The sequence below is a fragment of the Ictalurus furcatus genome, chromosome 14 (genome assembly GCF_023375685.1).
Source record: "Ictalurus furcatus strain D&B chromosome 14, Billie_1.0, whole genome shotgun sequence".
NCBI lineage: Eukaryota > Metazoa > Chordata > Actinopteri > Siluriformes > Ictaluridae > Ictalurus > Ictalurus furcatus.
Window position 1 is genome coordinate 2758354 of NC_071268.1, and position 27909 is coordinate 2786262.

The window sequence follows — 27909 nt, forward strand, 5'->3', positions numbered from 1 at the left end:
GGAGCCTATACCTGTACCACTGGGCACAAGGCTGGAACAAGGCTGGAGGCCATCACTAAGCACCACACAAACACATTTGTACTCATTCACACCTAGGGGGCAATTCAGCATAACCAATCCACCTATTGGCATTTTTTTGGGAGGTTGCTGGAAACTAGGATGGGAAATGAGGAGAACATGCACAACTCCACATAGACATTAACCCAGGATAAGCACAGGATCAAACTATCAAACCTGGAACTGTGTGGCGGCTTCTGCTGTGCCGATGTGCATCCCGAGTACAAAATATTGCAAAGGAAAATATCAAAAAATTTATTCTACTTTAAATGTCTACTTAAATTATATGATAATTATATCAGAGAGTCATCAATGTTCTCATAGAGAAATAACTATTTTGGTCTGAAACTGAATTAGAACAGTCTCTAAGGACTTATATTTTTTTATATACTGTATGTCCTGAATCACAAAGTGTCCCTCATCCACCATAGGCACCTTCACATGAGTGAGAAACGTTCTCATGGATATCAAAAAATTGCAAACAAAACAGGTTTATTTAAAAAAAAAAAAATAATAAAAAAAAATCTTTGTAAAATATAGGTGTGCGACAATTATTGGCACCCCTATGAATTCATTTGAGAAATATAGCTGCAAGCAGCAATTAAGGGGATAGGCACCAAAGAGCCATTTGTATATGATCTTAGGCAAAATGGTCGAAAGGTCATAAGCAATTAAATCATATAACAAATGATTGTATTTATCATGTTTGACCAATAGGTGGTGCTGTCACCAAATTGATGCGGTCTGGTCAGGGTACAGTGTCAATGCCACACACAAAGTTTGGTTTGAACATGCCAAAGTGTTGCAGAGATACAGCCTCAGATTCAGTTTGGCATCATGCCATCATATTTGTTGATGCGTTAAATCAGAATGGTTTGGTCTGTTAAAAAGCTTTTGATAACTTTTGGCTGGCATAGTCTGAAGATGATCTGAATCGAATTTGGTGAACACCGGGCCAACACTCTAGGAGGAGTTTGAAAAAGTAGGTTTTCAACGAAATTCAAAACAGCAGACAGTAAGTTCGATCGGCATAATTGGTATCATTGTTCTCAGCATGACTCGCGGAATCTATCAAGACCACTTTCATTACAATAAGCAAAATTATTCCAAAACTATAAGCATTAAAAACAAATGTCATTATACTTTTTGACCACAAGGCACTGTATCGAATCTTCAGTATCTTCAGGGCATGGTGACGATGAAACATACTAACATTCGTAATGATACACCAATGCGTTCATAAAAATATAGCATTTTACTACAAAATTCAAAATGGCTGACGCTCAAAATGGCCGACATGAGAAAATTGGGTACCGTTCAACACGGTGTGCCGTACCGAATCTAAAGAGACAAAGTTGATTCTAAAGGTGGTTTTTGGTCAACCTGTTCAGAAGTGATGAGCAAAATTAGCCATTTTTCATAGCTCGTGACCACTAGATGGCGCTGCGCTGAAACTGTGCAGCTACCCTCACGTCATGCCTGTGATGACAGGTACCAAGTCTCATCTTAATATGCCAAACCATTGCAGAGACACAGCCTCACATCCATTTTGGCATGCTCTTTGTCTAATTCATTGATGTGCTATACAAGAACAGTTGGGTCTATCAAAAAGCTTTTGATAACTTTTTGCCATCATTGTTTGATGATCTGATTCAATTTTGGTGAAAAATTTTTTTTTCAGAAAATTCAAAATGATGGAAAAATTTTCATGATGAAAATGATGTCATAGGGTGCAACTGAATCGTCTTGAGCCAAGGAATCAGAGGAAGAAATTTTGTTTCTAACCCTTACGGTTCAAAAGTTATTAGTTATTAGCATAACCATGAGTGCAACTTTGGACATTTGGTGGCGCTAGAGGGATTGAGTTAGAGACTCCACATGAATTAACAGTTCAGACTGTCCTCTATCTGTGTGCCAAATTTCATAACTTTCCCACAAGCGGTTCTATGGGCTGCCATAGACTCAAGTGCTGAACAAGAAGAAGCGTAATATTACTACTACTAATATTAATAATAATACTATTATTATTATTACTACTAACGGAAAACTAACGGATACAATAGGTGCCTACGCACCTTCGGTTCTTGGCCCCTAAAAATATATTTGAAGTATATTCCCACTAATATTTAACTTCTTTTTAGTACACCTGGGTGACTAGGAACAGAAAATTGTTCAACCATGACTTCCTGTTTCACAGGGGTATAAATATGAGGTAAGACATAGGCCAAATTCCCTTAGTCGTTCATAGGTAAGACCAAGGAATATAGCTGTGATGTACGGCAAAATGTTGTTGAGCTTCACACAATGGGGCGTGTCTATAAGAAAATAGCACAAGCATTGAAAATGCCCATTTCCACCATCAGGGCAATAATTAAGAAGTTCCAGTCAACTGGAAATGTTATGAATCGACCTGGAATTGGACGTGTGTCTATATCGTCTCAACGCACTGTGAAGAGGACGGTTCGAGCGGATAAAACATCTCCAAGGATCACAGCTGGAGAACTGCAGGAGTTAGTTGTGTCTTGGGGTCAGAAAGTCTCCAAAACTACAATCTGAAGTCACCTACATCACCACAAGCTGTTTGGAAGGGTTTGAAGAAAAAAGCCTTTACTCTCATCCAAAAACAAACTCGAGCGTCTTCAGTGTGCAGACACGACTGGAACTTCAAATGGGATCGGGTTCTATGGTCAGATGAAACCAGAATAGAGCTTTTTGGTAATAAACACCAGAGGTGGTTTTGGAGCACACAGAGAGGTAGCCGTATGGAAAAGTTCCTCATGCCCACGGTTAAATATGGAGGTGGATCTTTAATGTTTTGGGGCTGTTTTTCTGCCAGAGGACCTGGACATTTTGTTAGGATACATGGCATCATGGACTCTATCAAATATCAACAGATATTAAATGAAAACCTGACTGCCTCTGACAGAAAGATTCAAATGGGCCGTGGTTGGATCTTCCAGCAGGACGATGATCCAAAACATCATCAAAATCAACACAAAAATGGTTTACTGACCACAAAATCAAGGTCCTGCCATGACCATCCCAGTCCCCTGACCTGAACCCCATAGAAAACCTGTGGGGTGAACTGAAGTGGAGAGTCCACCAGCGTGGACCTCGAAATCTGAAGGATCTGGAGAGATTCTGTATGGAGGAACGCTCTCAGATCCCTCGCCATGTATTCTCCAACCTCATCAGGCGTTATAGGAGAAGACCCAGAGCTGTTATCTTGACAAAGAGTGGTGGAACAAAGTAAAAGGGTGCCAAAATTTGCTGCACATCTATATTTAACAAAATTTTTTTTAGTAAATTTGTGTTTTGTTTGCAATTGTTTGATATCCATGAGAGCAGTGAATTTTTGTGGATTCTTTTAACAAAAGATCAAAAGGTTAAACAATAAAGATAATTTTTCACAGCCTTCTTTGCTCATATTTACAAAGGATGCCAATATTAATGGAGATATATATATATTGGTGGAGTCTATATTCCTGCACTGTGCTGAAAAATAGTCCAAAGGATAAAATAGTCAGTTTTTAGTCAATTAAAAAGAAAATTTATTACAAATTTTATCATTAAAATTTATTCTGTTTATTCTAGTAAACATATGTTACTACATGCATTGGCAATGCTGTATAACATTAGATATATTCCTCTTTAAGAGTTCCCAGTTTTCTGTCCCTGCTATCTTTCAGTATTATTAATCTAGTATTATCCTACTAGTCATGATCAGAATGGGAAAGAAGCCAGATAATGAGCATACCTAACAAGAGCCAGCACCGTCTCTGAGGACACAGCTGGAGAGGGCGCCATGACGACCAACGGCTGTCCTAGCAACATCAGCTCCCAAAGCAACTGTATGTGAATGAGGACAGACTGGAAGCACCTGATCGGGTCAAAGGTCAACCGGGTCAGTTTAGAAGACTGTCTTTGAAGTAGATCTTTATATTAAGCCTGTCAATCTATTCATTTTCTTAATCACAATTAATCACACACTCTCTGTGATTAATCTCATGGTGAATCATTTTGAGATTTCATGAAAAAACAAACTGTAATAGTGTGTTTGTGTGTGTGTGTGTAATACATATATATATATATATATATATATATATATATATATATATATATATATATATATATATATAAAAACAGACAGATCTTGTCAGAGATAAAAATAAATACAAATACTGTAAATTTTCAGCGCAACAGCAAAAGTATCTTCTACCATCTCCAATGGTATAACTAAACTGGCAGATCATTGGTCTGCAACAGGCTCTGACATAATATCCTGATACTACAATAGATAACATAATTTACATTTACATTTATTCATTTAGCAGACGCTTTTATCCAAAGCAACTTACAAATGAGGATAGATAATAGAATTAAACATGTGTGTTTCCACTGCTGTAATACCTACTCATCTACAGTTATACACTTAATGACTGTTTAATAATGTTCAAACAAAGCAACAACATAACAACTGTCTGTGAGCTGTCTATGTAATGAATGGTCATACTGAGGTAGTTTTGGTCACTAAACAACCTCCACCTGTTAGTGCCACTGTAGTCTGGAGCACTCATGTGTTTGGATGTTAAATGGTAGGTTAAACACGTCATACTTCTGTGGTACTTAAATTCCCCAATAGGGAGTGTTTTAGAAGAAAAGAACTCTGTAAACTCTCTTCTTCTTTATCGATTGTCTCAATTTTAATTTCTGTCCTATGCGAACTACCCCCCCCCCCCCAAATAAATAAATACATAAATAAATACATAAATGAAAATAAAATTTAAAAAAGGACAGGTGCTTAATAACCTGAATGCAGTAACAATACATTAGTATCATATACAGTACCTTAACAAAGAGTATGTAAATGCAATTAAAAAAATACTGTGTTATTATTTTAAAATTAATCGTGTACATTAACATGTTAAAATCGACAGCCCTACCTTATATTTATTTCTGCTCAATTACCCATACAACAGATAAAACCATGCAGCCACATACTTACTTGAAAAGATCCAGCTCATTTATGGTAGGGAGAACCATTGGAGAAGAGATCTGTTTCTACACACCACAAAAACAAAAATAGAAAAGGGAATCAAGCTTCCAACTACTGACTGCATCATTACACATGAAAAATGAACTCACACCTCTTTTTGTCCCTGTTGGCTAGGACTTCCTCCTGGTTTGTCATCTTTTGAAGGAATTCTGACCTGGAAGTAGAGCATTACACAAACATAATTTAAACCAACACATCAACTCAACTCAACCAACCAACCAACAACACAACCAACCAACACATCAACTCAACCAACCAACCAACAACACAACCAACCAACACATCAACTCAACCAACCAACCAACCAACAACACAACCAACCAACACATCAACTCAACCAACCAACCAACAACACAACCAACCAACACATCAACTCAACCAACCAACCAACCAACACCACAACCAACCAACACATCAACTCAACCAACCAACCAACAACACAACCAACCAACACATCAACTCAACCAACCAACCAACCAACAACACAACCAACCACCCATCAACTCAAAACAACCAACCAACAACACAACCAATCTCCCATCAACTCAACCAACCATGGGGCGTTTCTAAAGTTTGATCACTACTGGTGCACAGGCTCCCCAAGAATTTTACAAAAGTACATGAAAATTTCTAGCGGGGTCTGGGGGCATGCCCTCCCGGGAAAAAATGTTTTACAAAACAGCACCAAAGCATTCAATTCTGGTGACTAGTGACAATTCTGTGAGTGTATGTGAATGGGTGAATAAGACACAGTGTATAGGCGCATCTCAAAATATTAGACTATTGTGGAAAAGTGAATTTTTCCCAATAATTTAATTTAAAAAGTGGAACTTCCATATATTCTAGCCGTAATATCAAGGTAAAAGAAAAAGGCTTGAAATATTTCACTTTATGTGTAATGAATCTAGAATATATGAAAGTTCCACTTTTTGAATTACATTATGGGAAAAAAACAAACTTTTCCATGAGATTCAGATTTTTTGAGATGCACCTGTAAAGTGCTTTGCAGAACCGCTAAGGTTAAAAAGTGCTATACAAGTGCAGACCATTTACCATTTCATTAGTTCAATTTTACACTTTAATTTACTGTAAAGAGCTTTGCTCCCTGGTGACTGCCCTGGAAGTGGTTCAACAGTTAAGGCTCTGAGTTACTGATCAGAAGGTCAGGGGCTCGACCCAAACCACCAACCAATCAATCAATTCGCCAACCTAACCGACCAACCAATCAACCCATCATCCCAACCAATCAACCAACCAACCAACCCCCCCTCCCCTTCTTCCTTCCTTCCGCTTCAGATTTATCCTGTTCAGAATCGTAATGGATCCAGGGTCTATCCTGGGAACACTGGATGCCACTCACTTAGGAACAATTTAGGGAGTAGTCAATCCACCTATAGCATGTTTCTGGGAGGTGGGACCTGGAGGAAATCCATGAGGACACATGCAGAACTCCGCACAGGCAATAACCCAAGCTCAGGATTAAACTGGAGACCCTTAAGCCATGTGATGGCAATGCTACCCACTGCACCACTGTGCCATATCTTTATCTAATTTAACAGTTTCTAGTTTGATATTTTCTTCCATATTTGTCTGTATTCAGATTTTTTATTTTATCATAGAATTTGTATTGGAAAATCGCATTTTACATATTATAACACCCCATCCAACAACCCCACCATACCCGGCCCCAACAAAATAATCACAGCCAAAACCAAAAGAAAGGGGAAACAAAAAACAACGACAAACAAACAAGCAGAAAAACAAAAACAAACAAATAAAGAGAAAAATAAAGTAAGATGATTAGTATTTACTGTCTACCTTCCCTCAATCCAACTCCAGGGAGGGTACATCATTGAAGTAGGTGATAAATTGTTGCCATTTTCCCAAAAATGATTCACCCGTGCCTCTGATGTTATACTTGATTTTTTCAAGTTTTAAAAAGAAGATTAAGTCTTTAAGCCAGACTGATATAGAGGGGGGTTGTGGAGAGGTCCAAGACAGCAATAGTCTGCGCCGAGGAAGTAACGATGCAAAGGCCAGAACATTAGCTTGTTTATGGTTCAGAGGCTGACGCTGAGATGGAACACCAAAGATGACAACTAAAGGACAGACATTTCATTTGATTTGATTTTAAGAACGTCGGACATAGTTTCGAAGAAAGAGTTCCAAAAGTTCTGCAGTTAGGGACAGAGGGAAAACATATGACTGAGGTTACAGGGCGAAAGTTTGCATTTTTCACACATGTCAGGGACATTGGGATATATTTTAGATAGTTTACTCCTAGAGAGGTGAACTCGGTGGACCACTTTAAATTGTATGAAACTAAGTCTAGCACATGACGTGGTGGTACGTATATTATCTAACGCTCTGACCCAGTAATCATCCTCAAGCTCCAGGCCCAATTCCTCTTCCCAAGCACTAATGGTTTTGATAATGTAAGAATCGTCCTGTGACCAGATCGTTGCATATATCCGTGAGATAATGCCACCGTTATGAGGTTTCAGCTTGAACACCTCTTCCCATGCAGACTAAGGAGGGTGTATTCAGATATAAAGCAAAAATGGGCTTAATAAGTTATAGCAAACATTTTTCTTCACATTAACCCTATTTCTATGTCCTGGAAAAATAGCACTGCTGGAAAAAGAAGTAATTTTTCATTCACAAATTATAACAACAAACAGCAATTTGCTTTATTCTTTATTCACCTCCTGAACGAGATGCTGTGTGGAACTTTCTGGAAAGCTTTCCAAAACCAAGAAACTTTTATTTAGGCTACACTTGACAACAATAACCATCTAATATATTTGAACAGATTTACAGTTCTTGAGTGTTACTTGCAGAAAGTTCAGTAAAGTACCCTGGAGACATTATCAGGATCTGTTATAAAGCTGGATGCTGCTGCGAGTCAACACGGAGTCCTTTAAGAAGCATTTCATTCCACCTATTGTGCATCTGTATTCATATACATCTCTTCAGTCTATATAACGCACATGTATTCAGTTACATCCCACTTAAACAACACAAAATATGCCATTGCTATGGACAGCATTTAAATAAGTATTTAAATGCTATTTTATATCAGTGATTCAGCATGAATCTAAACTACAAGCAAGCATGAAGGGTGAACCCAAACCTGCAAGATGACTCCCATCACAGGCAAACTGAGTGTCTGGCTTGGCACAGGTGGGGGCCACTGGTCAATCTCATTACACACTGCAACAGATTTACAACATATATTTGTGCTAGTTAATTACATTAAATAAATGTCTGCTAATCACTGTTCATCAGGCTGCTGTGTGAATAAATAAAACTTACAGTGCTGTATGAATGCACTTAACTAGTTAACTAGCTCGTTATATTTTATTACGTTATGTTAGCTACCATTTTAACCTAGTCAGTTAGGTTTCTGGGCATTCAAATCATGGGACCAGGCAAGCACATTAGAGCTCTCTCTAGCCCGGTAGCTATGTAATTTTTGACGTATAATATGTTCATCATTGTATTATCATGTATGACACACAGTGCCAGATACTTGGTCATCCCATGATCAAATGCCAGGCTACTGTTAGACTAATCGACTAACTGTCCTCACCTGCCTCCAAACAAGGCTCTGACTTCTCAAAGTACTCAGGAGCAATGATCTGAAGTAGAGACTGGAACAAGTGAACATACGGCAGTCTGGACACCAGCACCAGAGACTAGGACAGAGAGTGAAATAGTAACGTGTTTAGTTTTATTTACTGATATCATGCACAGATAGTACTGAGTGTGAGGAAAATAAAAATGCAATGTGTGAAATGGGTGTATAAATTCAATTAAAATGCATGTACAGTCAGTACCACAATTATTGGCACCTCCGGTAAATTAAACGCGGTTAATTAGATTAATCTCATGCTGGAATAATAAGAATGTAGCCTTTAGTTGAAGTAAATGAAATAATAAATAATAAACTAAACAAAATTTATCCTAGAAAAAAAAATATGTGTCAAAAATAATATTTAATGTGTGTCACAATTATTGGCACCTCTATAAATCTTATGCACCTGAAGCAGGCTTTCAAATTACCTAGGCAGTGGGAAGGCAGAGCTCGAAATTATGATACAAATTGGGGAAAAAACCATTGATGCCTCCATGTTCACCTTTTGTTAGCAAAAAGCTAGCCAGCTAACTGATGTATATTTTCATCCATTTTTTTTCTTTTTTTTTTTTAATGTTAGCGCATTAATTAAGAAGTTTAAACTCTGAGCAGTAATGAACATGTTCCCCGACAAATGTAAGCCAGGGCCTGGAACTCACTAAGCGCTACTGAAAATCTGACTGTAACCAGGTTCTATGAACAGAAGAGACACAAACAGAACTTTGGCAGCAGTCAAGGTGGGTATGGCATAAAAAGAAGGACGGTTACACAGAAAATGACAGAATCCCCGCTGTTAAGTATGGTGAAGATATGGGGCTGTACCTTATTATGATAAGGCTGTACAAAATGGAGAAATAAAATGCGATGTGCAATAAACTTGTAGGAAAATGCCATAACGATGTGTGATGCGATAAATCAGGAGATTTTTTTGTGCAATATCAAATTTTCCAATTTATTTTAAAAACAATGTGTATGTACTAAAAACTACATGATTAACCCAATCTCCCGCTGCCACAGTTTAATTGTGTTCATTCTGCAAGATCAGAACACAGCACAAAGTCAGCGCTGTGTCAGATTCTGATTCTCCAGCTGAATCCAACTCCCTTTAGTGTCCATGTATGTTACAGGCTAGGCATATCCATGCTGCAATTTACTTGATATTTCTGTTGAGAATGTGCAATATTATGAATAGGCTACTGTGCAGGAGTCAGATTCTGTCAGGGAGTCAGAATTTGGCACTGATAGCAGAAAGCTAGTCTCTCTATCAGCTAACTGGAGAAAAAAGTTTTCTCTCTGTCATGATCCGTCAAGTGTGCTGCTTGTGCAGTTCTTTGGAGTGAGATTACAAGCTGTCCATGGCACTCTGTATATTTTTGACAGTGATTATTACAAGCTTTGTAGCTCAAAGACAATTGAAATGGCGCCTTATTTGGGAACCACATCTTCAGCGTTCCCGCTTGTCTGTTCATTTTTAAGGCAGATTACTCATTATGATAATTATTTAAAAAAAAATCTATTAAATTAAATCTGCCACACTACAGCGAGGTCTTTCAGCAGACTAATGATCAAAATCATATGTCCAAATCCACACAGAAATGTTTCAATGCTTTGACATGGCCAACCCAGTCCCCTGACCTAAGCCTGTTGAAAACCTGCAAGGTGAGCTGTCGAGGAGAATCGATCTTATTGAGAATTATAGGAGATGACTCTGGAAAAGGAAGGTAGAACAAAGTACTACATGCAACAGGATTGTGACACATGGCTTTGTTATTTATTTCATAGAATCAATTTACTTCAATCTCTGTTTGAGATTAAGCTAATTCACCACAAATACTTTTTTAATAACCTTTTTTTTTTAAAAAAAACAAACAAAAAACAACAACAACAAAAACCCCAAACATCTTTACTAATGGTAAATAATTCTGGAACTTACTCCAGAATAATTTTCTCTATTTCAGTGGATTCTTCAGTTTGGTGCATTTGTGCCATTGTCATTCTCAAAACATGGCAGCCACTAAAACTATACACTACAACAATACAGACTGTAGATTTATTCATATTTATAACAAAGAAAGCAGTCAGTCAAAACTCAGGCACTGCTCTTTTCTTTGAACATGTAGTGATGCTGCTTTTTGTCTATTCATATAAATATATAAAACCAAATATTCAGGAACAAACACGGAAAAAAGTGCACTACAAATCGCATACTGTTAAGCTGGTTCACACTGAACGATTCTGGCCACGATTTGGTCATCTGAGACAAATGGAGAGAATCCTAAAAGATTCCAAAGTAGTCTTTGATCGCTAGTTCGACACATTCACCGACAGCAGGTTAACGGCTGTTGCGATCAAAATTTTTATCCGATTAAATTCTGCCAGTGTCAGAAGATTTGAGGTCTTGTAATGTGGCTTCTCCTAGTCTTCTTGCGTGCGTCTGTACTGTGGTACAGTCTGACATTTATGACAACTGAGATCCTACAGTGTGACGTGGCTTACAGCTTTCGTACAGTACAGTACAGTTCATTCGTACAGTCTTACAACAGTTGCAAAGGACTATTAAAAATCGCACAGTGTGCAACCGGCTTTAGACATACACTAAAGACATTCAGGCCAGTAATGAAAAGATTCCTGCATGCAGCAGTAAAGGTTTATATCATCTCATGTACTCACCTTCTGAAAGTAGCCCCTTTTGACCGAGACATCCTTTACTTGTCTAAAGTACACATAGCCATAGAAGTGAGCCAGCTCTTTCTAACAAAAAGATAAAAATAGATCACTCAGTCACAAAGCTCTATGACAGATTCTGTTACATTTTTCTGTATATACGAATATATATATTTTTTGTAATACAATAGTTTTGCAATAACCTGCAGTATTAGTGGTGCTTCCTGGTTGTACGCATCATTCTCTCGAAACCATAGGTCTCTCACTCGTCCCACAGACTGCCGCAGCCTAAAACTGAACTGTGTGTCCCCAAGGCATCCTGTTGGGAGACAAATTACACTACACGTGACTTCAGCATAAAAAAAGCAAAGCATTTGCACCGTAACACTGACAGGATCAGCACTGCTAACCCAAACCAGTAATATGACATCCTCTTACAGAACTACGTAAGATATAAAGTGAAACTCAAAGTCAAAAAAATTGGTCATCATTATTTATTGGACACAAAAATATTTTAATAGTACGTGTTCAAATATGTTCAAAATCTTTAATAACTTATTACATAGAACCTGTTTAACTTATTAATTTAAGAAAGATACGATAAAACTTTGTTCATTGATTGCTTTTATCCCCTTTATTAAATACCTATAAATGCTGTTCATGTTTAAAAAAGGCTGAATGGCAAAATATAAATATAGCTGCATGCAGCAACTGGCAGGCCCAGGCACCAAACAGTTTGCTTTATGAGTCAGTATTGGCATGAGGAATATATTACACAACATTCTCGAACATACATGTGAACTTTGAGCAACACTGCATGATGTATGGAGGACTTATGCCATACTTCCTGTTTGTGAGGTGTGACATGTTAATTGATCTCCTCACCATGGCAACAATGTTAAAGAGAAAAAAATTACTTTGTTAGGAAGACCCATATGCCATATGGATGAAATCACAATTAATACTGATCTCCTCTAACATCGATCTCTCCTGTCCAAGTTCTCATCCGAGGCTACAGCTGCTAAGACCTCCATCTACAAGCGAAAGCTGGAAACCTCTGCACATGATCCTCACAAGCGCCACAACATCTTTTATTTTTCTCTTCTTAACACCCCGCCCCATCCTTCACCCTCCTCCCTGACTGCTGATGAAGATCTGTAAAATATGCCAGTCTTTCACTATTATCTCTATCTCTACACATTCAGGATTCCCCTCCTCTTTCTTTGACATGTTTTTCTCCTCTCTCAAAAGAAGAGATCCTGCAAATGATCTTGTCCAGCACTCCCACCACCTGCCTGCAGGATCCCATCCCTTTCAAAACGCTCCAGACGATCACACTAACTCGTCCCATTCATGTCTTATCTTATTAATGATCTTATTAATGATATTATTAATCATCACCTGTGACATGGAGGGAATCCATGGCAGTCATCATGAAGGTTAAAATGGATGCCAACCATTAAGAATACCATATGGAAGTACTTAAAAGTTTGCTGCCTGTCAAATCGAACAAAATCCAAAATGACTGGCTTCCTGTAGGTCAAAGTTAATGGATGTGATGGTGCAAATTGTTTGTTATAAGAAGACTCATATGCCTATGAAATTTGGTACAAGTAGGGAAACTGGATACTCTTACCTAATCTTTTATCTGGTCTAATCGTTTGACAGAACTTGATATGTGACCCTGATATGTGTGCCACGTTTCGTGAGTTTATGAGCATATCAAGCAAATTAAAATGCAAAAATGTTTGGAAATAAATATATAAAATAAAATAAATATAGATGAAAGCAGTGAATGGAGGGTCTAAGCATCAAAAATGCAGCCACACTAGTTGCTCATAATCATAATAATTGAAGCCAAACCATGGTAAATGCTATCTAAAATCAATAAACTGCGTCACTTCCTGCTACCAGGTGGCGCTATTACTATGTATAGGAGGTGCAATTATTTTGTTGGTATGTTAAAGGAACGAGAAACAGTACATTAATACGCATCTGAAATATCAGCTCGGTTACATGATGTATTGTGGAATAATTAAAGAAGATTTTCTGTTTAGTGTCATGTCAGTAATAAATGAACTGCCACATCATCTCAACTGGTTCAATTCAAGACTTTGACTAAGCCACTCCAAAACTTTTATTTATTTATTTATTTATGTATTTTAGCCATTCAGAGGTGGACTTACTGCTATGCTTTGGATCACGGTCATGCTGCAGAATCCAGTTGTGCTTGAATTTCAACTTATGGACTGAAGACTGGATATTCTCCTTTAGGATTTTCTGGTAGAGAGCAGAATTCGTTTCCCTCAATTACTGCAAGTTGCCCAGGCCCTGAAGCAGTAAACCATCCCCACACCATCACCCTGCCACCACCATGCTTGACCGTAGGTATGATGTTCTTTTTGTGGAATTCAGTCTTTGGTTTACGACAGATGTAACGGGACCCCTGTGTATCAAACAGTTCCACTTTCGACTCATCAGTCCACAGAACATTCTCCCAAAAGGTTTGAGGATCATCAAGGTGTGTTTTGGCAAAATTCAGACAAGGCTTAATGTTCTTCTGGGTTAGCAGTGGTTTTCACCTCACCACTCTTCCATGGATACCATTTTTGCCCAATGTCACTACTATGCAGAGTTTTTCCATTTGGAAATAATGGCTCTCACTGTGGTTCTTTGGAGTCCCAGAGCCTTAGAAATAGCTTTGTAACCCTTCTCAGACTGATGTATTTCAATCACCTTCTTCCTCATCATTTTTGGAATTTCTTTCAACTTTGGCATAGTGTGTTACTGGGAAGACCGTTTAACCAACTTCATGCTGTCGAAAAGTTTTATTTAAGTGTTGATTTGATTGAATGCAGTTTCACAGATTTCGGGAATTAGTAACTACAAGGGCAAATACATTTTCACACAGTCCCAGTTGGTATTGGAGAACTTTTTTGTTACAATAAATAACTATAATTTAAAAACTGTGTTTTGTGTTTACTCACATTGTCTTTGTTTAATCTTAGCTTTTGTTTTAATTTCTGAAACAATTTAGTATGAGATATACACAAAAAAAGAAGAAATCAGGATGGGACAAATACTTTTTCACAGCACTGTACTGTTATCCCAAACAAACAAAATGATTTGGCATAGTCGACCAGGTAACATGCCTTTATGGGTTTGGCCCCTTGGAACTAGTCACAGCCTTTTGAAGGAAGCAAAGCATCTTTGTCGGATTTGTGGCTCCCCTACAAGCCGGATCTTAATCTTACACTTAAGATCCCTCTTATGAGCTAATTCAAGACGCCTAACCAGGTCTCTCTAAAGACTGTATGACAGTGGTTCAATTAACAGATTGTATGTTCATCTGCTATGGGGAAAAGACACAAGGAGCTCCCTAGTCTGAACAGAAACTGGCCCCCTAAGTGGTGGGCCAGCATTTTGGTTTACAGGCAGGTCTGATGCCAGACCCCTATCAGGACATGCAACTCTATGAGGAACATCTCCTGCTCATTGGTATTACTTAGAGGCATGCCAAATCTGGAAATCTGTGTTGCTGCTACTTGTGTGATACAAGATTAAAATCACCTATTCCGGTAGTCTGAGTATGGCAGACATCTCTGAACAGCTTTCCAATCAGTCCTAGAATGGGTTGGTTCCTCATGACACTGTAGCATGAGTTATTCTCATCACAGCTAATTGTTGAGGGGTGAAATAGAATAGAACTGATGTATGTAACTGTAGCTCTATGAACACTAGATAATCACCAGGATTCCCTGTCGTTCAAAACCACGGGGAACTCAGCAAGAATGTTACAGGGAGCAATGGCTGTATGATAACAGGTTTCAAACAAACACCAAGTCATTTGGTCATTTTGTAACCTGGTATGCTGATATCTAGGCATGCATATACAGGCACACAAAAAGGTGTCCAGGTGATTCTCACCATCCCTGTTGGAGCCCATAGAATCAGAGTTACATATGTAAATAGTCTTTTTAGCATTGGTTCATTAGAAACATTTATTATATGATATTACTTTGTGAAAATTACGGTATATTTGGTAATGGAAGTCATGATTTTGACTACCTGTTTTCATTTTGTTATTGGGCTGCTTTTGTATCACAGATCTGACAATTCTGCTCATAACTGAACTTACCTGAAAATGAGTCAGGAAAGGATAAGTAGCATATGCTTGTTTTCTGAAGGGGGAAAAAAATTAATAATTTAAACACATAGAATAGTGTAGCTAATTAGTCATGATCATAAAACTGCACATACATCAAGCACTTACCTCCTTCTCTGTAAGCTTAGCATCATGTGGGTAGATCAACTATGAGAAGAAACAAAAGGCAAACACTGTTGTAACAGATGCTAGTAAACTATGCTATCTGGAATGATAGGCAGTCAATGTATTTTACAACAATAGGTAATCAATATATTTTCAATGAAACAATCTGATATGAAATGGCAAAATGTGCTACATTTATTTATTTAGCCTCATTTGTAACTCTGCTATGGCTGAATCCCATATTAATCTCAACACCATACATAAAGGCCATGGGGAGTAAAACAATGCAAAATGACATTGGGCCAATGTCAACCCAACTTCAGCCATTCCATTTGGTTAAGTGCCAAAATTATGTCTGTTGGGGCAATGCTAAGACTTAGCCACCAGACTTTCAGCCAACATTAACCATTCTGTTGGGTCAACACTGGTCACCAATACTGGCCCAAAATTATTTTATATACCGGGACAACACTGGGCCAACAGGCTTTTAGCCAGCTTTAAAATCCACCTTGCCAATGTTGGGCCAACGTCAGACAACGTTAACTGAAAATCATTCATTCTCTTGTCAAATGCTGGTTTAACTCTAATCCACCATTAAATCTACTTTGCCCAAAGTGGGCCACAATTTCATCAGTCAAAATTAGATTCAAACAAGTGTGCACTGCACCAAAACAAATTCAAATTAAAACAAATAAAATTAAAACAAATAATAAAAAAAAAAAATCTAAAATCAAATGCAAAGTCTGTGGTTCCGTGTTCAGAATGGATACACCGTTAGAGCAACAAGGAAAAGGGAAATGCAAATGATCACTAGAAACAACTGCTTGTCATTTACGTTTCACTTTCCACTTTGCCTTTTCATTTTCAAGTTCATCCGATATGCTAAGTAGCTATGGGCATAGCTAAGGCATAGGCCACACCTACTCCTGTTTCTACTCTGAATGCTGAGCTAAATAAATGAAAACAATACAGAGGACAGGAGTGCAGCTTACAGCAGCATGCAGGAGATGGCTAAAGGAAATTAATGCATTAAGCAGGTTGTCAGGATGAAGATTTTGTTTTATTAAAATATGAAGTTGGTTTTGAGATATCCAAGTTCTCACTGAAACTGGAGTGGATTGCAGAAATTACTATGTGGTCTCGCCATCACACACTGAATTTCTTAATCTTGCCATCAGATGCTGATGTTCCACTCAAATGCTGTTTAATGATGTCCCCAAGAACTTTAGGAAGCTCCTTCACCTTCACCACGATGCCAACCAGTGGTAACCTCTTTTATAATGACACCGACACAGTTTGCACAAGAATCTTTTTTGCAACAGTTATAAATTCTTTTTCTAAAAATTTCATTATTTTAAATTTCAAGTGCATACTTCAAAAGGTAGGCAGAGTGCAACATCAGGACCAACCTGCTCTCCCTCCAGGACCTGTACATGTCCCGTGTAAGGAAACTGAATAATGAAGGACCCCTCACACTCCATACACAGCCTGATCAGACTCCTACCCTCTGGAGGTGCAACAGACTAATCAAGACAAGAAATTCCATGCACCAGAATTGTTTTTTCCCAAGCAGCTACAAAGATTATAAACACCCTCCCATAAACCTCAATTAATTCCCTATTTATTACATTTACACTACACCTTTTCCCCTTTCTTTGTTCAATATCATACACACGTGCAATACCAATACCATGTACAATTTATTTATTTACTGTGGAATCCATCTACTGTTTTCTAAGACAGTGGTTTCCAAAGTGGGGGCCGCCAGGGGGCGCCCGGGGGGCCTCAACAATTTGGTGTGAAAAATAAATTCTCCTCTCAGACAACCACACACACACACACACAATCAATTCCTAATGTAATGTAATGTAAAGATGTAATTATTAATAAAAAAGGGGGATATATTCAGAAGTCTGTATTTTTAATGTGTTTTAAAGACATCTTGCAAAAGGGGGGCCTCGGTCAAATGTTAACGCCATTTGGGGGGCCTTGCCCTGGAAAAGTTTGGGAACCACTGTTCTAAGAAACTGAACAATCACTGCACTATAATATGACTTAATATGTGTTAAGTGTTCTGTGTGAATGGTTTTTAAGAATGTCTTATGTTTGCAGTGTGTTCTGTGTGAGTGGTCATTAGATTATGTTATGCTTGCACTTTACGGTAGTTGTCGCTAGGTTTTTTATGACTATATTTTGTATTTTTGTTTGTGCAAGTGTGCACTGTAGGATCACTATACACCAGCAACAAATTTTTGTATGCTCAGTCGTACTTTGACATGGTCCGGGCCGGAGCTCCTGTGCATTTCCCTGTGTTTCCCTGTTTTCCTTGTGTTTCCAGTGTTTTCTCTCTCTTGTTTCTGTTTGTGTGCATTTGTGTCTGAGCGTAGCACTCCACTTCACGCCTCACCTGTTTGCAGCATTGATCACACCTGTTTCTTATCTACTCATCTAATATCTGCAGCGTATATAAATCCTTCAGCCACTCATCGCCAGATTGTTCTGGCTTCAGTGCCTTACACTTCCGGCTTTCCTCGCTTTTGATTTCCGTGGTTATTGTCTAGTGATTTTCCTGTTGTGTATCCTGTTGCTCATTCTGTGTTTTTCTCTTCACGTTCCAGGTTCACTGCTCACCCAATCCTTGGCTCACAGCTGGCTCACTTCCTTCTACGCCCAGCCCCACCTCACCTTCCTCGTGGCTCACCCATTCAGCTTTCATGCCGCCAACCCAAGTTTGAGCCCCCTCTTCGCCAACACTCAAATCTGCTCACTCCCCGCCTTGCTGCCCCTCCTCTGTGGTGCATCGACTACACACCCGAACTCCACACAGAGGACTTGTGTTTGAATCCCGACCTTGACTACACAATTGTCTCACTCTTTTCCCACACTCCCTCAAGTCTGATATAAAACCCCTTTAACCTTGTACTGAGTCCGTGTTCTGCTTCTAGGTCCTCTCGTTCCTGTATTCTTAACAGAACAATCCGGCCATCATGGAACCAGGTCCCCCTCATTCAGCCCTGGGGGAGGAGGGAAGGGAAGGAGGCTGCCAAATGCCTGCTCTCCCTCCGCCAAGGGTCCCACAGTGTGGCACCCTACCATCCAGCCGGCTGTATAATCTGTCCCATCCGGACAGAGAGGCCATGGAAAAAAATATACAATGACTCCCTCGCAGCCGGTATCATCCGACCTTCCTCCTCCTTCATGGGCACCAGCTTCTTCTTTGTGGTCAAAAAAGGTAGGTACCTCTGTCCTTCTATTGATTACCAGGGCCTGAATAGCATCATGGTAAAAAAACAAGTACTCCCCTGCTTCTCTTTATTTCTGCCTTCGAGCACCTGCACGGATCCACCACTTTTACCAAATTGGACCTGCAGAACGTGTACCATCTGGTCAGGATCAGAGAGGGGGATGAATGGAAGACGGTGTTTAACACCCCCCTGGGCACACTTCGAATACTTGGTCGGCCTCACCAGCTCCAGCAGCCTTCCAAGCCCTCGTCAATGACATACTCCGAGACTTCCTGAACAGATCTGTTTTTGTGTACCTGGATGACATCTTGATTTTCTCTTGAACGCCAACCGAGCACACTAATCACAAGGTCCTGGCCCACATGGCACCACATCCTTGGGCAAGACACTGAACCCCACGTTGCTCCCAATGGCAGGCTAGTGCCTTACATGGCAGCTCTGCTGTCATAGGTGTGCATGTGTGTGTGTGAGAATGTGTGTAAGGGCTTTGTAGAACTGCTAAGGTTTAAAGGCGCTATACAAGTGCAGACCATATACCATTTACACCCACCAATTACACCCACCGTCAAATCCTACAGAGACTTCTGGAGAACCACCGGTTTGTCAAAGTGGAAAAATGTGAGTTCTATGCCTACTCAGTCACCTTCTGGGGTACGTCAGATGAGTCAAGACCGACACTGGAGAAGATCTGAGGCACTGTCGAGTGGCCCAGACAAAGTACTCTGAAGCAGCTCCAACGTTTCCTAGGGTTTGCAAATTTCTACTGCCACTTCATCAGGGACTACAGCCGGGACACGGCACCCCTCACTAGGCTCACCTCCACCTCCACTCCCTTCATGTAGAACCCTAAGCCACCTTCACTAAGCTCAAGGAGCAATTCACCTCTGCCCCTGTGCTTAACCAACCGGATCCATCATGGCAATTCAGCATGGAGATGGATGCTTCCAATTCGAGTGTGGATGCAGTGTTCTCCCAGTGTTCAGTACCCAACCAGAAACTTCACCCTTGCACCTTCTTTTCTCATTGCTTCTCCCATGCAAAACGATGTGGGGAATCCTGAGTTGCTAGCTGTGAAGTTAGCCATGGAATAGTGGAGTTACTGGCTCGAGGGACCTGAGCAGCCCCTTATTGTCTGGACCAACCATAAAACCCGGTCTACACCCAATGCCTCAACTCCCACCAGGCACACTGGGCCCTGTTATTTGGGTGGTTTAATTTCACTATCACCTACCAACCCAGTTGTAAGAAGCCTGATGCCCTCTCACACTAGTTCGCCCCAAATGAAGAAACCTCGGACCCTTTTACCATCCTGTCCATACCATGCTGTCCCCTCTGTGCAAGCCCACATCCATCGTGGCTGCAAGGTATGGAGAGACATCCATACGGAGAGACTCATATGTACAGTATGTACCATACATACACCATACAAGAGGCTATCATGAGCACAGACTTACCAAAACTGTACATCTGAAGACTGGAAAAAGACCAGGTGATTTTTTTTCCTTCTAATCTTCAACTGTCCAATTTTGGGTGTGTCTGTGCCCATGACAGCCTCAGATTCTTTTGTGTATATACACAGTCATGTGAAAAAATAAGTACACCCTATGGAAACTGTTGGTTTTGTTGACATATTTGGACAACAAACATTTGATCTTCATTGAAACAGTGCCTATTAATAAAGGTGATACACTATTAAATGGCACATAAAATTGACAGTCTGTAGTAGTTTTCACAATTTAAATGAACAAAAAAAAACAGATCAGTCACACAGAAAAAGTAAGTACACCCCTACATTTATCATACAGGGACTGGACAGCTTGCATTCACTGATTCAAATATGAGTTCTGCATCATATCAAAGCGTGCTTGAAGATAATGTAAGACCATCTGTCCGGAAGTTGAAGTTGAACCAAAAGTGGGCCTTTAAACAGGATAATGATCCTAAGCACGCTAGCAGATGCACCAATGAATGGCTCAAAAATAAATGGAGGGTTATGGAATGGCCTAGCCAAAGCCCGGATTTGAATCCCACTGAAATGTTGTAGGGGGATTTGAAATGGCAGTACATGCAAGAAAACCCTCAAACATCTTGCAACTTAAAGAATATTGCATGTAAGAGTGGTCAAAAATTCCAGCAAGCCTGGTGGACAATTATGCAAAACAGCTACAAGAAGTTATTTCTGCTAAAGGGGGCAACACTAGCTTCTGAGGCCAAGGGTGTACTTTCTTAATCCATAGAAGAATATCACGTCTATTAATATCTCTGTTGAATAAATTTTTTAAAAGCTGTTTCCTTGTGGTTTTGTTTAAGTATATCAACTTTATTAATAGGCACTGTTTCAAAGTGGATAAAATGTTTGCTTGTTAAAATGTCAAAAAAGCCACCAATTTCCATGGGGTGTACTTATTTTTTCACGAGCATGCACATTATATATATAAGTAATCAAACCCCTTCTAAAAATAATCAATTCTTCCCTTAGCACTGGCTGTGTACCTAAATAATTTAAACTAGCAGTTATCAAACCCCTGATTACAAAACCTGACCTCCACCCCTGTCAACTGTCCAGCTATAGGCCAATATCAAATCTCCCCTTTATCTCAAAGATCTTAGAAATGGTTGTAGCACAGCAGCTTTGCTCTTACCTACGTAGGAATAACATTGATGAAATGTATCAGTCAGGATTTAGGCCTCATCATAGCACAGAGACAGCGCTGGTTAAGCTTTCTGCTTCATGTTCAGGAGTAAAAGACCTTGGTGTGATTATTGACTGCAGTCTTTCATTTGATGCTCATGTAGATAATATTACTGAGATATTCTTCTTTCAGCTCAGAAATATTGCTAAGATAAGAAATATAATGTCACTACACGATGCAGATAAATTAGTTCATGCATTCGTCACCTCTAGATTAGATTATTGCAACGCCTTTCTGTCTGGATGTTCCAGTAGGAGCATAAACAAACTCCAGTTAGTCCAGAATGCAGCTGCTAGAGTCCTTACTAGAACCAGAAGATACGACCACATCACCCCGATCTTATCCACACTGCATTGGCTCCCATACTATTGATCTATAAAGCACTAAACAAACTTGCGCCATACTACCAGAGCGAACTTCTGGTCTTTTATGATCCACCACGCCTACTTTGATCAAAAGGTGCAGGCTATTTGTTGGTACCTCGAATAGTGAAGGCTACAGCAGGGGGAAAAGCTTTCTCTTACAAAGCGCCACAGTTATGGAACAACCTTCCAGTTAGTGTTCGGGACTCAGACACAGTCTCAGTGTTTAAATCCAGGCTGAAAACTTTTGTTTACTCAAGCTTTTTTGTGAATAGTTTTTTTCTTAGGAAAAGGAGCAGATCTAGAGGCTCACAGGTATAGAGTGTTGTGGTGAACTGGGATGTTTGGATGTTGTCGCCCCCCCCCCCCCCCCCCCCCCCCCCCCCCCCTCACACGTTCACCCATGTTTGTTGATGGTTGTTGTGGCTGGTCGCCTTATGTCCCAGAACACCCTCATGTCTGTGTTACCTTCTGGCCCTTTTAGTTATGCTGTCATAGCTAGTCTTGCTGGAGTCCCTGCTTTCACTCACATAAAGTACATTGTCCTTAACCATTATGGGGCAATAAGAATACCTAACAATCGCTCCCTCTGTTTCCCGCTTTCTCCCTCGCTCTTTCTGTCGAGCTACACATGATACTCCTGAGATGTAAGTGATCCTGAACCCTTCTGCTCTCTGGACCTGCCTGATCCATCCCAACGTCCTACTTCCGGTTCAAGTTCTCATCAATTGGAAGTCGCATGCTGATGCTGAGGATGTCCCCACAGGGTGCAGCCTAAAGATCAATGAGATTACTGAGGATGGTACCACTGAAAAACCATAAGATGGCTTTGGACCTCAATTCATATGAACAGTTATGCTATGATGTCTAGGACTACAACTGCCACAAACAGTTTTGCACTCAAATCTCCATCAGTGAACAGTGGAGAAGTTCAACAAAACAGACTTCATGTAAAAATTGCAATGAATTTTCCTGGTGGCATTTGAGCATGTAGTATCAGCACATTTATAGAAGGGATTTATTTATTTATTTACAATCGCACTATCCGTTGTTACCCAGATGAGGACGGGTTCCCTTTTGAGTCTGGTTCCTCTCAAGGCATCGTCTCAGGGAGTTTTTCCTCGCTACCATCGCCTCTGGCTGCTCATTAGGCATAAATTCATACACTGAAAATCTATATCCTGAATTTATATATTTCTATAAAGATACTTTGGGACAATGTCTGTTGTTAAAAGCTCTATACAAATAAAACCGAATTGAATAAATGGTCTGCACTTATATACTGCCTTTTCACCTTAGCGGTTCTACAAAGAGCTTTATACTGTTTCTCATTCACCCATTCCCACACACACTCACACACCAATGGTAGCAGAGCTGCCATGCAAGGTGCTAGCCCACCAACGGGAGCAACTTGGGTTTCAGTGTCTTGCCCAAGGACTTTCGGCATGTGGAGGCATGTGGGCCTGGAATCAAACAGCCAACCTTGCGATTAGTGGACAACCTGCTCTACCACCTCAGCCACAGCCACTCCTAATGTGGCAGTTGCATGTTGTAGCAGCTAGCAACAACGGCTAACACGGCATTTAGATTTTCCATATCTATGCATGCATCAAGCTGGAAGTCTTGTGCACAGAGTTGAGGTGTAAGTGCCAGAGTAGGTGGGTTTTTTTGGTTTATTTTTTTGGATAATGTGGGGTTGACATTTTAGGGGTTAGTTAGGTGTTTAAGGAAGAGGTGGGTCTTTAGCTGTTTTTTGAAGATGGTGAGAGATTATGCGGTCCGGATTGAGGTTGGAAGTTCATTACACCACTGAGGGACAGTTAGTGTGAAGGTTCTGGAAAGGGAGCTTGAACATGCTGAGTAGGCAGTACTAAGCGTCGGTCGTTAACCGATCGCAGATTGCGTGAGGGAACGTAAGCCTTCATGAGAGAGTTGAGGTAGGAGGGTGCTGTTCCAGACAAGGTCTTGTAGGTGAGCATCAAGGCCTTGAATTTGATATGGGCGGCTACAGGAAGCCAGTGGAGGGAGATGAGGAGGGGTGTGAAATGGATCCTTTTGGGCTGGTTGAAGACGAGGCATGCTGCGGCATTCTGAATCATCTGAAGGGGTTTGATAGAACTGGCTGGGAGGCCTGAGAGTAGTGTGTTGCAGTAGTCGTTTTGATATGACAAGAGCCTGGACTAGTATCTGTGTAGCCTGTTTGGTGAGATATATACATATATACAGAATAGACACTCTATAAACTATTTGGCCAAAAGTAAAGTCCCCTCTGAAAGTATTGGAACAGCAAGGCCAATTCAATTGTTTTTGCTATACATAGAAGACAATTGGGTTTGCGATTAAAAGATGAATATGGGACCATAGATGAGAATTTCAGCTTTCATTTCCTCATTGTTACACCTAAATGTGTTAAACAAGTTAAAACATGGCACCTTTGGTGGCAGACCACCCAATTTTTAGGCAAGCAAAAGTAATGGAACAGATAGTATTAAAGTAAATTCAAGTAAACAATACTTAATATTTGGTTCCACATCCCTTGCTTGCAATAACTGCATGAAGCTGGTGGCTTGGTAGCGGTTGATCTGGGTTCCAAAGTTTTTGTGGCTTATCTCTGTATTTCTTTGCAAATTCCAGTCTGGCGTTCTGATTCTTACTGCTGATGAGTGGTCTGTGTCTTGTGGTATGGCCTCTATATTTCTGCTCTAAAAAGTCTGTTTTGAACAGTGCTTTGTGATAACTTCACCCTGCCCTGTGAAGGTTGTTGGTGATGTCTCTAACTGTTGTTTTTGGGTTTATCTTCACAGCTCTCACAATATTTCTGTCATCAACTGCAGTTGTTTTCTCTGGCCAACCTCTTCCATGTCTGTTTGTTGTTTCTTTCTTTTTCAGGACATTCCAAATTGTTGTATTGGCTATGCCCAATGTCTGTGCAATGGCTCTGATATTTTCCCTCTTTTGTCAGCTTCAAAACGGCTTGTTTTTCTCTCATAGACGTCTTCATGTTGGCTTATCCTTTTTAATAACAATTGCAGTCTTCACAGGCAAAATCTAGGGCTCAAACTAAAAGTAGACATTCAGAGCTATTAATTCTTTAACAATCAATTTAACAGGACACACCTGGACAGCAAGAAACACGTATCAGTCACATGTTCCAATATTTTTGATCACTTAAAAAAATGAGTGGGTTCAAAGAAAATGTGCCAGGTTCTAAGTTGTTTAACACATCTAGATGTAAATATAAGTAAATGAAAGCTGAAATTCTGATCGGTCATCTCATATCCGTCGTTTGATCTCAAAACCAAATGTCTTCAAAGGATTGTGAAAATAATAGAATTGGCCTTGCTGTTCCAGTACTTTTGGAAGGGACTGTATGTGGACACCTGACCATCATCCCCCCCCCCATAATTCTTCCTGAAACTGTTAAAAGCACACAACTGTATAGAATGTCTTTGTATTCTGTACCATTACAATTTCCCTTCACTGGAACTCAGAGGCTCAAACCTGTTCTTGGTTAGCCAAGGCTGGAGTGGAAGAACTAGAGAACTTGAGTGTCCTGTACAGAGCCTTGACCTCAACCCATCATGTACACACACACACACACACACACACACATACACACACAGCCCCATACATATACACACACATTACACACATATATACACACAGACACACACACACACACAGACATACACACACCATACACTGCCAAACTGACACTTCACATCTGACATAGTCGTCCCTGATAAGTATAATGAAGTATAAATTTATCTCAAAATGTTTGAATAGTGTCAAAGCAAAGAGTTTCACATCTGAGCTTTGGATCTCAGATGCGTGTCTGATGTCATTAGATAAAGACAAAGATTTACTGTGCAAAAATTGGAGCTACAGGCAAAATAAAATTTTCACACATTGATCACGGAAGCTATAGAAGAGATTCAAATCATGACGAATTTACAAGAGCCAAGTTCGTGTTTTCTCAAGAGATAATGATGTATCATCAAAAAGCATTAGATGAACTTCACCAAGATGTGCAAACAAGGTGGAATAGAGAGGCTTCTCATTCAGACACAGATCCTGTGTCCTACCAGACACACTAAATACCAATGTGGACTGTTAAATCCTTAACAGTGTTACCCCCTTTTGAGGAGCTGTTAGAGGAATTTAGCACCTCATCTGCATCTCTAGATGATGTTATACCTGTGATTACTGTGCACACACATGAAAATGAGGATTGACTCTGAAAAGCAGAGAGACTGAGCATCTCTACTCTGTTGCTACCTTGCTAGAGCCACACTATAAAGGCAGGAATGTACGATTACTGAAAAGTGTGTGTGTGTGTGTGTGTGTGTGTGTCTGTGTGTGTGTTGATATCTAGGCTAGTCTATGTGTAATGTACAGTGTTTCATAATAAGAAGGGGATTAATTACTTGATAAGTGGATGATGTAAAATTTAAATACTACTTTAGTCTCTTGGTGTTACAGGTACTTCAGCACTGCAGCCATTTAAGACTCACAAACGATGCATTACTGGCATCATCTAAACAAGATAAAAGAAATCCCAAGGATCAGATCTGAGACAGTATTAGAGTCATGCACGTATAATCAAGAGCAGCCTCTCTCACATGTTCGATGAAATCTTGGAGGAAAACAGAGCAGTACCTACAATAGGGTTGTGACAATTAATGTGGAAAAATAATGAACTGTCCATTATAAAACAACACCATACCATATCTGCATTTGGAGGATTCCAGTCTGTGTATTCTGCTCTCCAGCCGCTCGGACACACGCATCACCTGCTGCATACTGTTTTGAATCAGACAGTCCATCATGGACGAGTCTGTGTGTAGAGCAGCCCAAAAATGCTCTACAGAAAACGGTACAGTATTATTCATATTCAGCGCCAGGGACAGAGCTGTGTCCCATCTAACATTCACACCTGTACCTCAACAGACTACTGCACACCACAGGCGAATTTCTTCTCTCTCTCTCTCTCTCTCTCTCTCTACCTCCTGTGAGGGAATGAGAATGGGTCTAAAAAAGAGAAACTGAAAAACAAATTCCTCTGCCCTGAAGACTTGATTCTCACACTTTTTAATTGTTCATGTACAGAATAAAGAAACACAACACATGTATTGTTGTGCAGCACACCTTCAGTACCTTTGGTACCCACAGCATCCTCAGTACCTCCAGAATCCTCAGTACCCACTGCATCCTCAGTACATCAGTACCAGCAGAATCCACAGTACCAGCAGCATCCTCAGTACCCTCAGAATCCTCAGTACATCAGTACCCTCAGCATCCTCAGTACCCTCAGCATCCTCAGTACCCTCAGAATCCTCAGTACATCAGTACCCTCAGCATCCTCAGTACCCTCAGCTCCCTTCCCGAGGCCTTGATTAGCACAACATTGGCACAGTGATGTATATGGACACCCTCGGCAGTTTTCTGGCCAGGGTCACTTTTCTACCTGTGTGTACTGCTCTATGAATCCACTGTAAGCCGTCTGTCATGCGTCAGTGATGTGAGTGCAGTAACACTGCGTGTGGATAAATATAACCCTCACATCCACTCACCTCTATGGCTTGTCCGAGCTCGAGGTCGAAGGTAACAACACACACACACTCGAGCCAAGCGGAGAAACGCGCCCATGGCACCGAGCTCAACGCATTCCTGACTTTCGACTCCGTGCTTTTGTTTTGGCCGTCAAAGCGATCCATTACAACTTAAACGCCGTTTTTACCCCACATTTCTTCTCTTTCTTTCTTGCTTTAGTGCGGGCTTTCAGTTACCGCCACCTACTGCTGGACCAGGATGTTTCCTAAAACACAGAGATTATTTCCATCCATCCATTTTGTGTACCGCTTATATATATTTCTCATACACAGGGACGCGGGGGAGCCATGAGCCTGGGCCAGGGAGATAGGG

General features: G+C 40.2%; 1 protein-coding gene across 1 annotated transcript in view; it reads right to left on the reverse strand.

Moving 5' to 3' along the window:
* Nucleotides 1-27909, reverse strand: part of dennd6b (DENN/MADD domain containing 6B) — a 33991-nt gene extending 6082 nt beyond the window's left edge. The window contains exons 1-10 of the mRNA XM_053641407.1: nucleotides 27558-27909; nucleotides 15688-15726; nucleotides 15553-15595; nucleotides 11618-11733; nucleotides 11421-11501; nucleotides 8706-8811; nucleotides 8247-8326; nucleotides 5205-5267; nucleotides 5063-5118; nucleotides 3815-3937 (exon numbers count right to left, since the gene is read on the reverse strand). Coding sequence (XP_053497382.1) covers nucleotides 3815-3937; nucleotides 5063-5118; nucleotides 5205-5267; nucleotides 8247-8326; nucleotides 8706-8811; nucleotides 11421-11501; nucleotides 11618-11733; nucleotides 15553-15595; nucleotides 15688-15726; nucleotides 27558-27701 — 851 coding nt within the window. The 5' untranslated portion in view covers nucleotides 27702-27909. The remainder of the gene's footprint in view (nucleotides 1-3814; nucleotides 3938-5062; nucleotides 5119-5204; nucleotides 5268-8246; nucleotides 8327-8705; nucleotides 8812-11420; nucleotides 11502-11617; nucleotides 11734-15552; nucleotides 15596-15687; nucleotides 15727-27557) is intronic.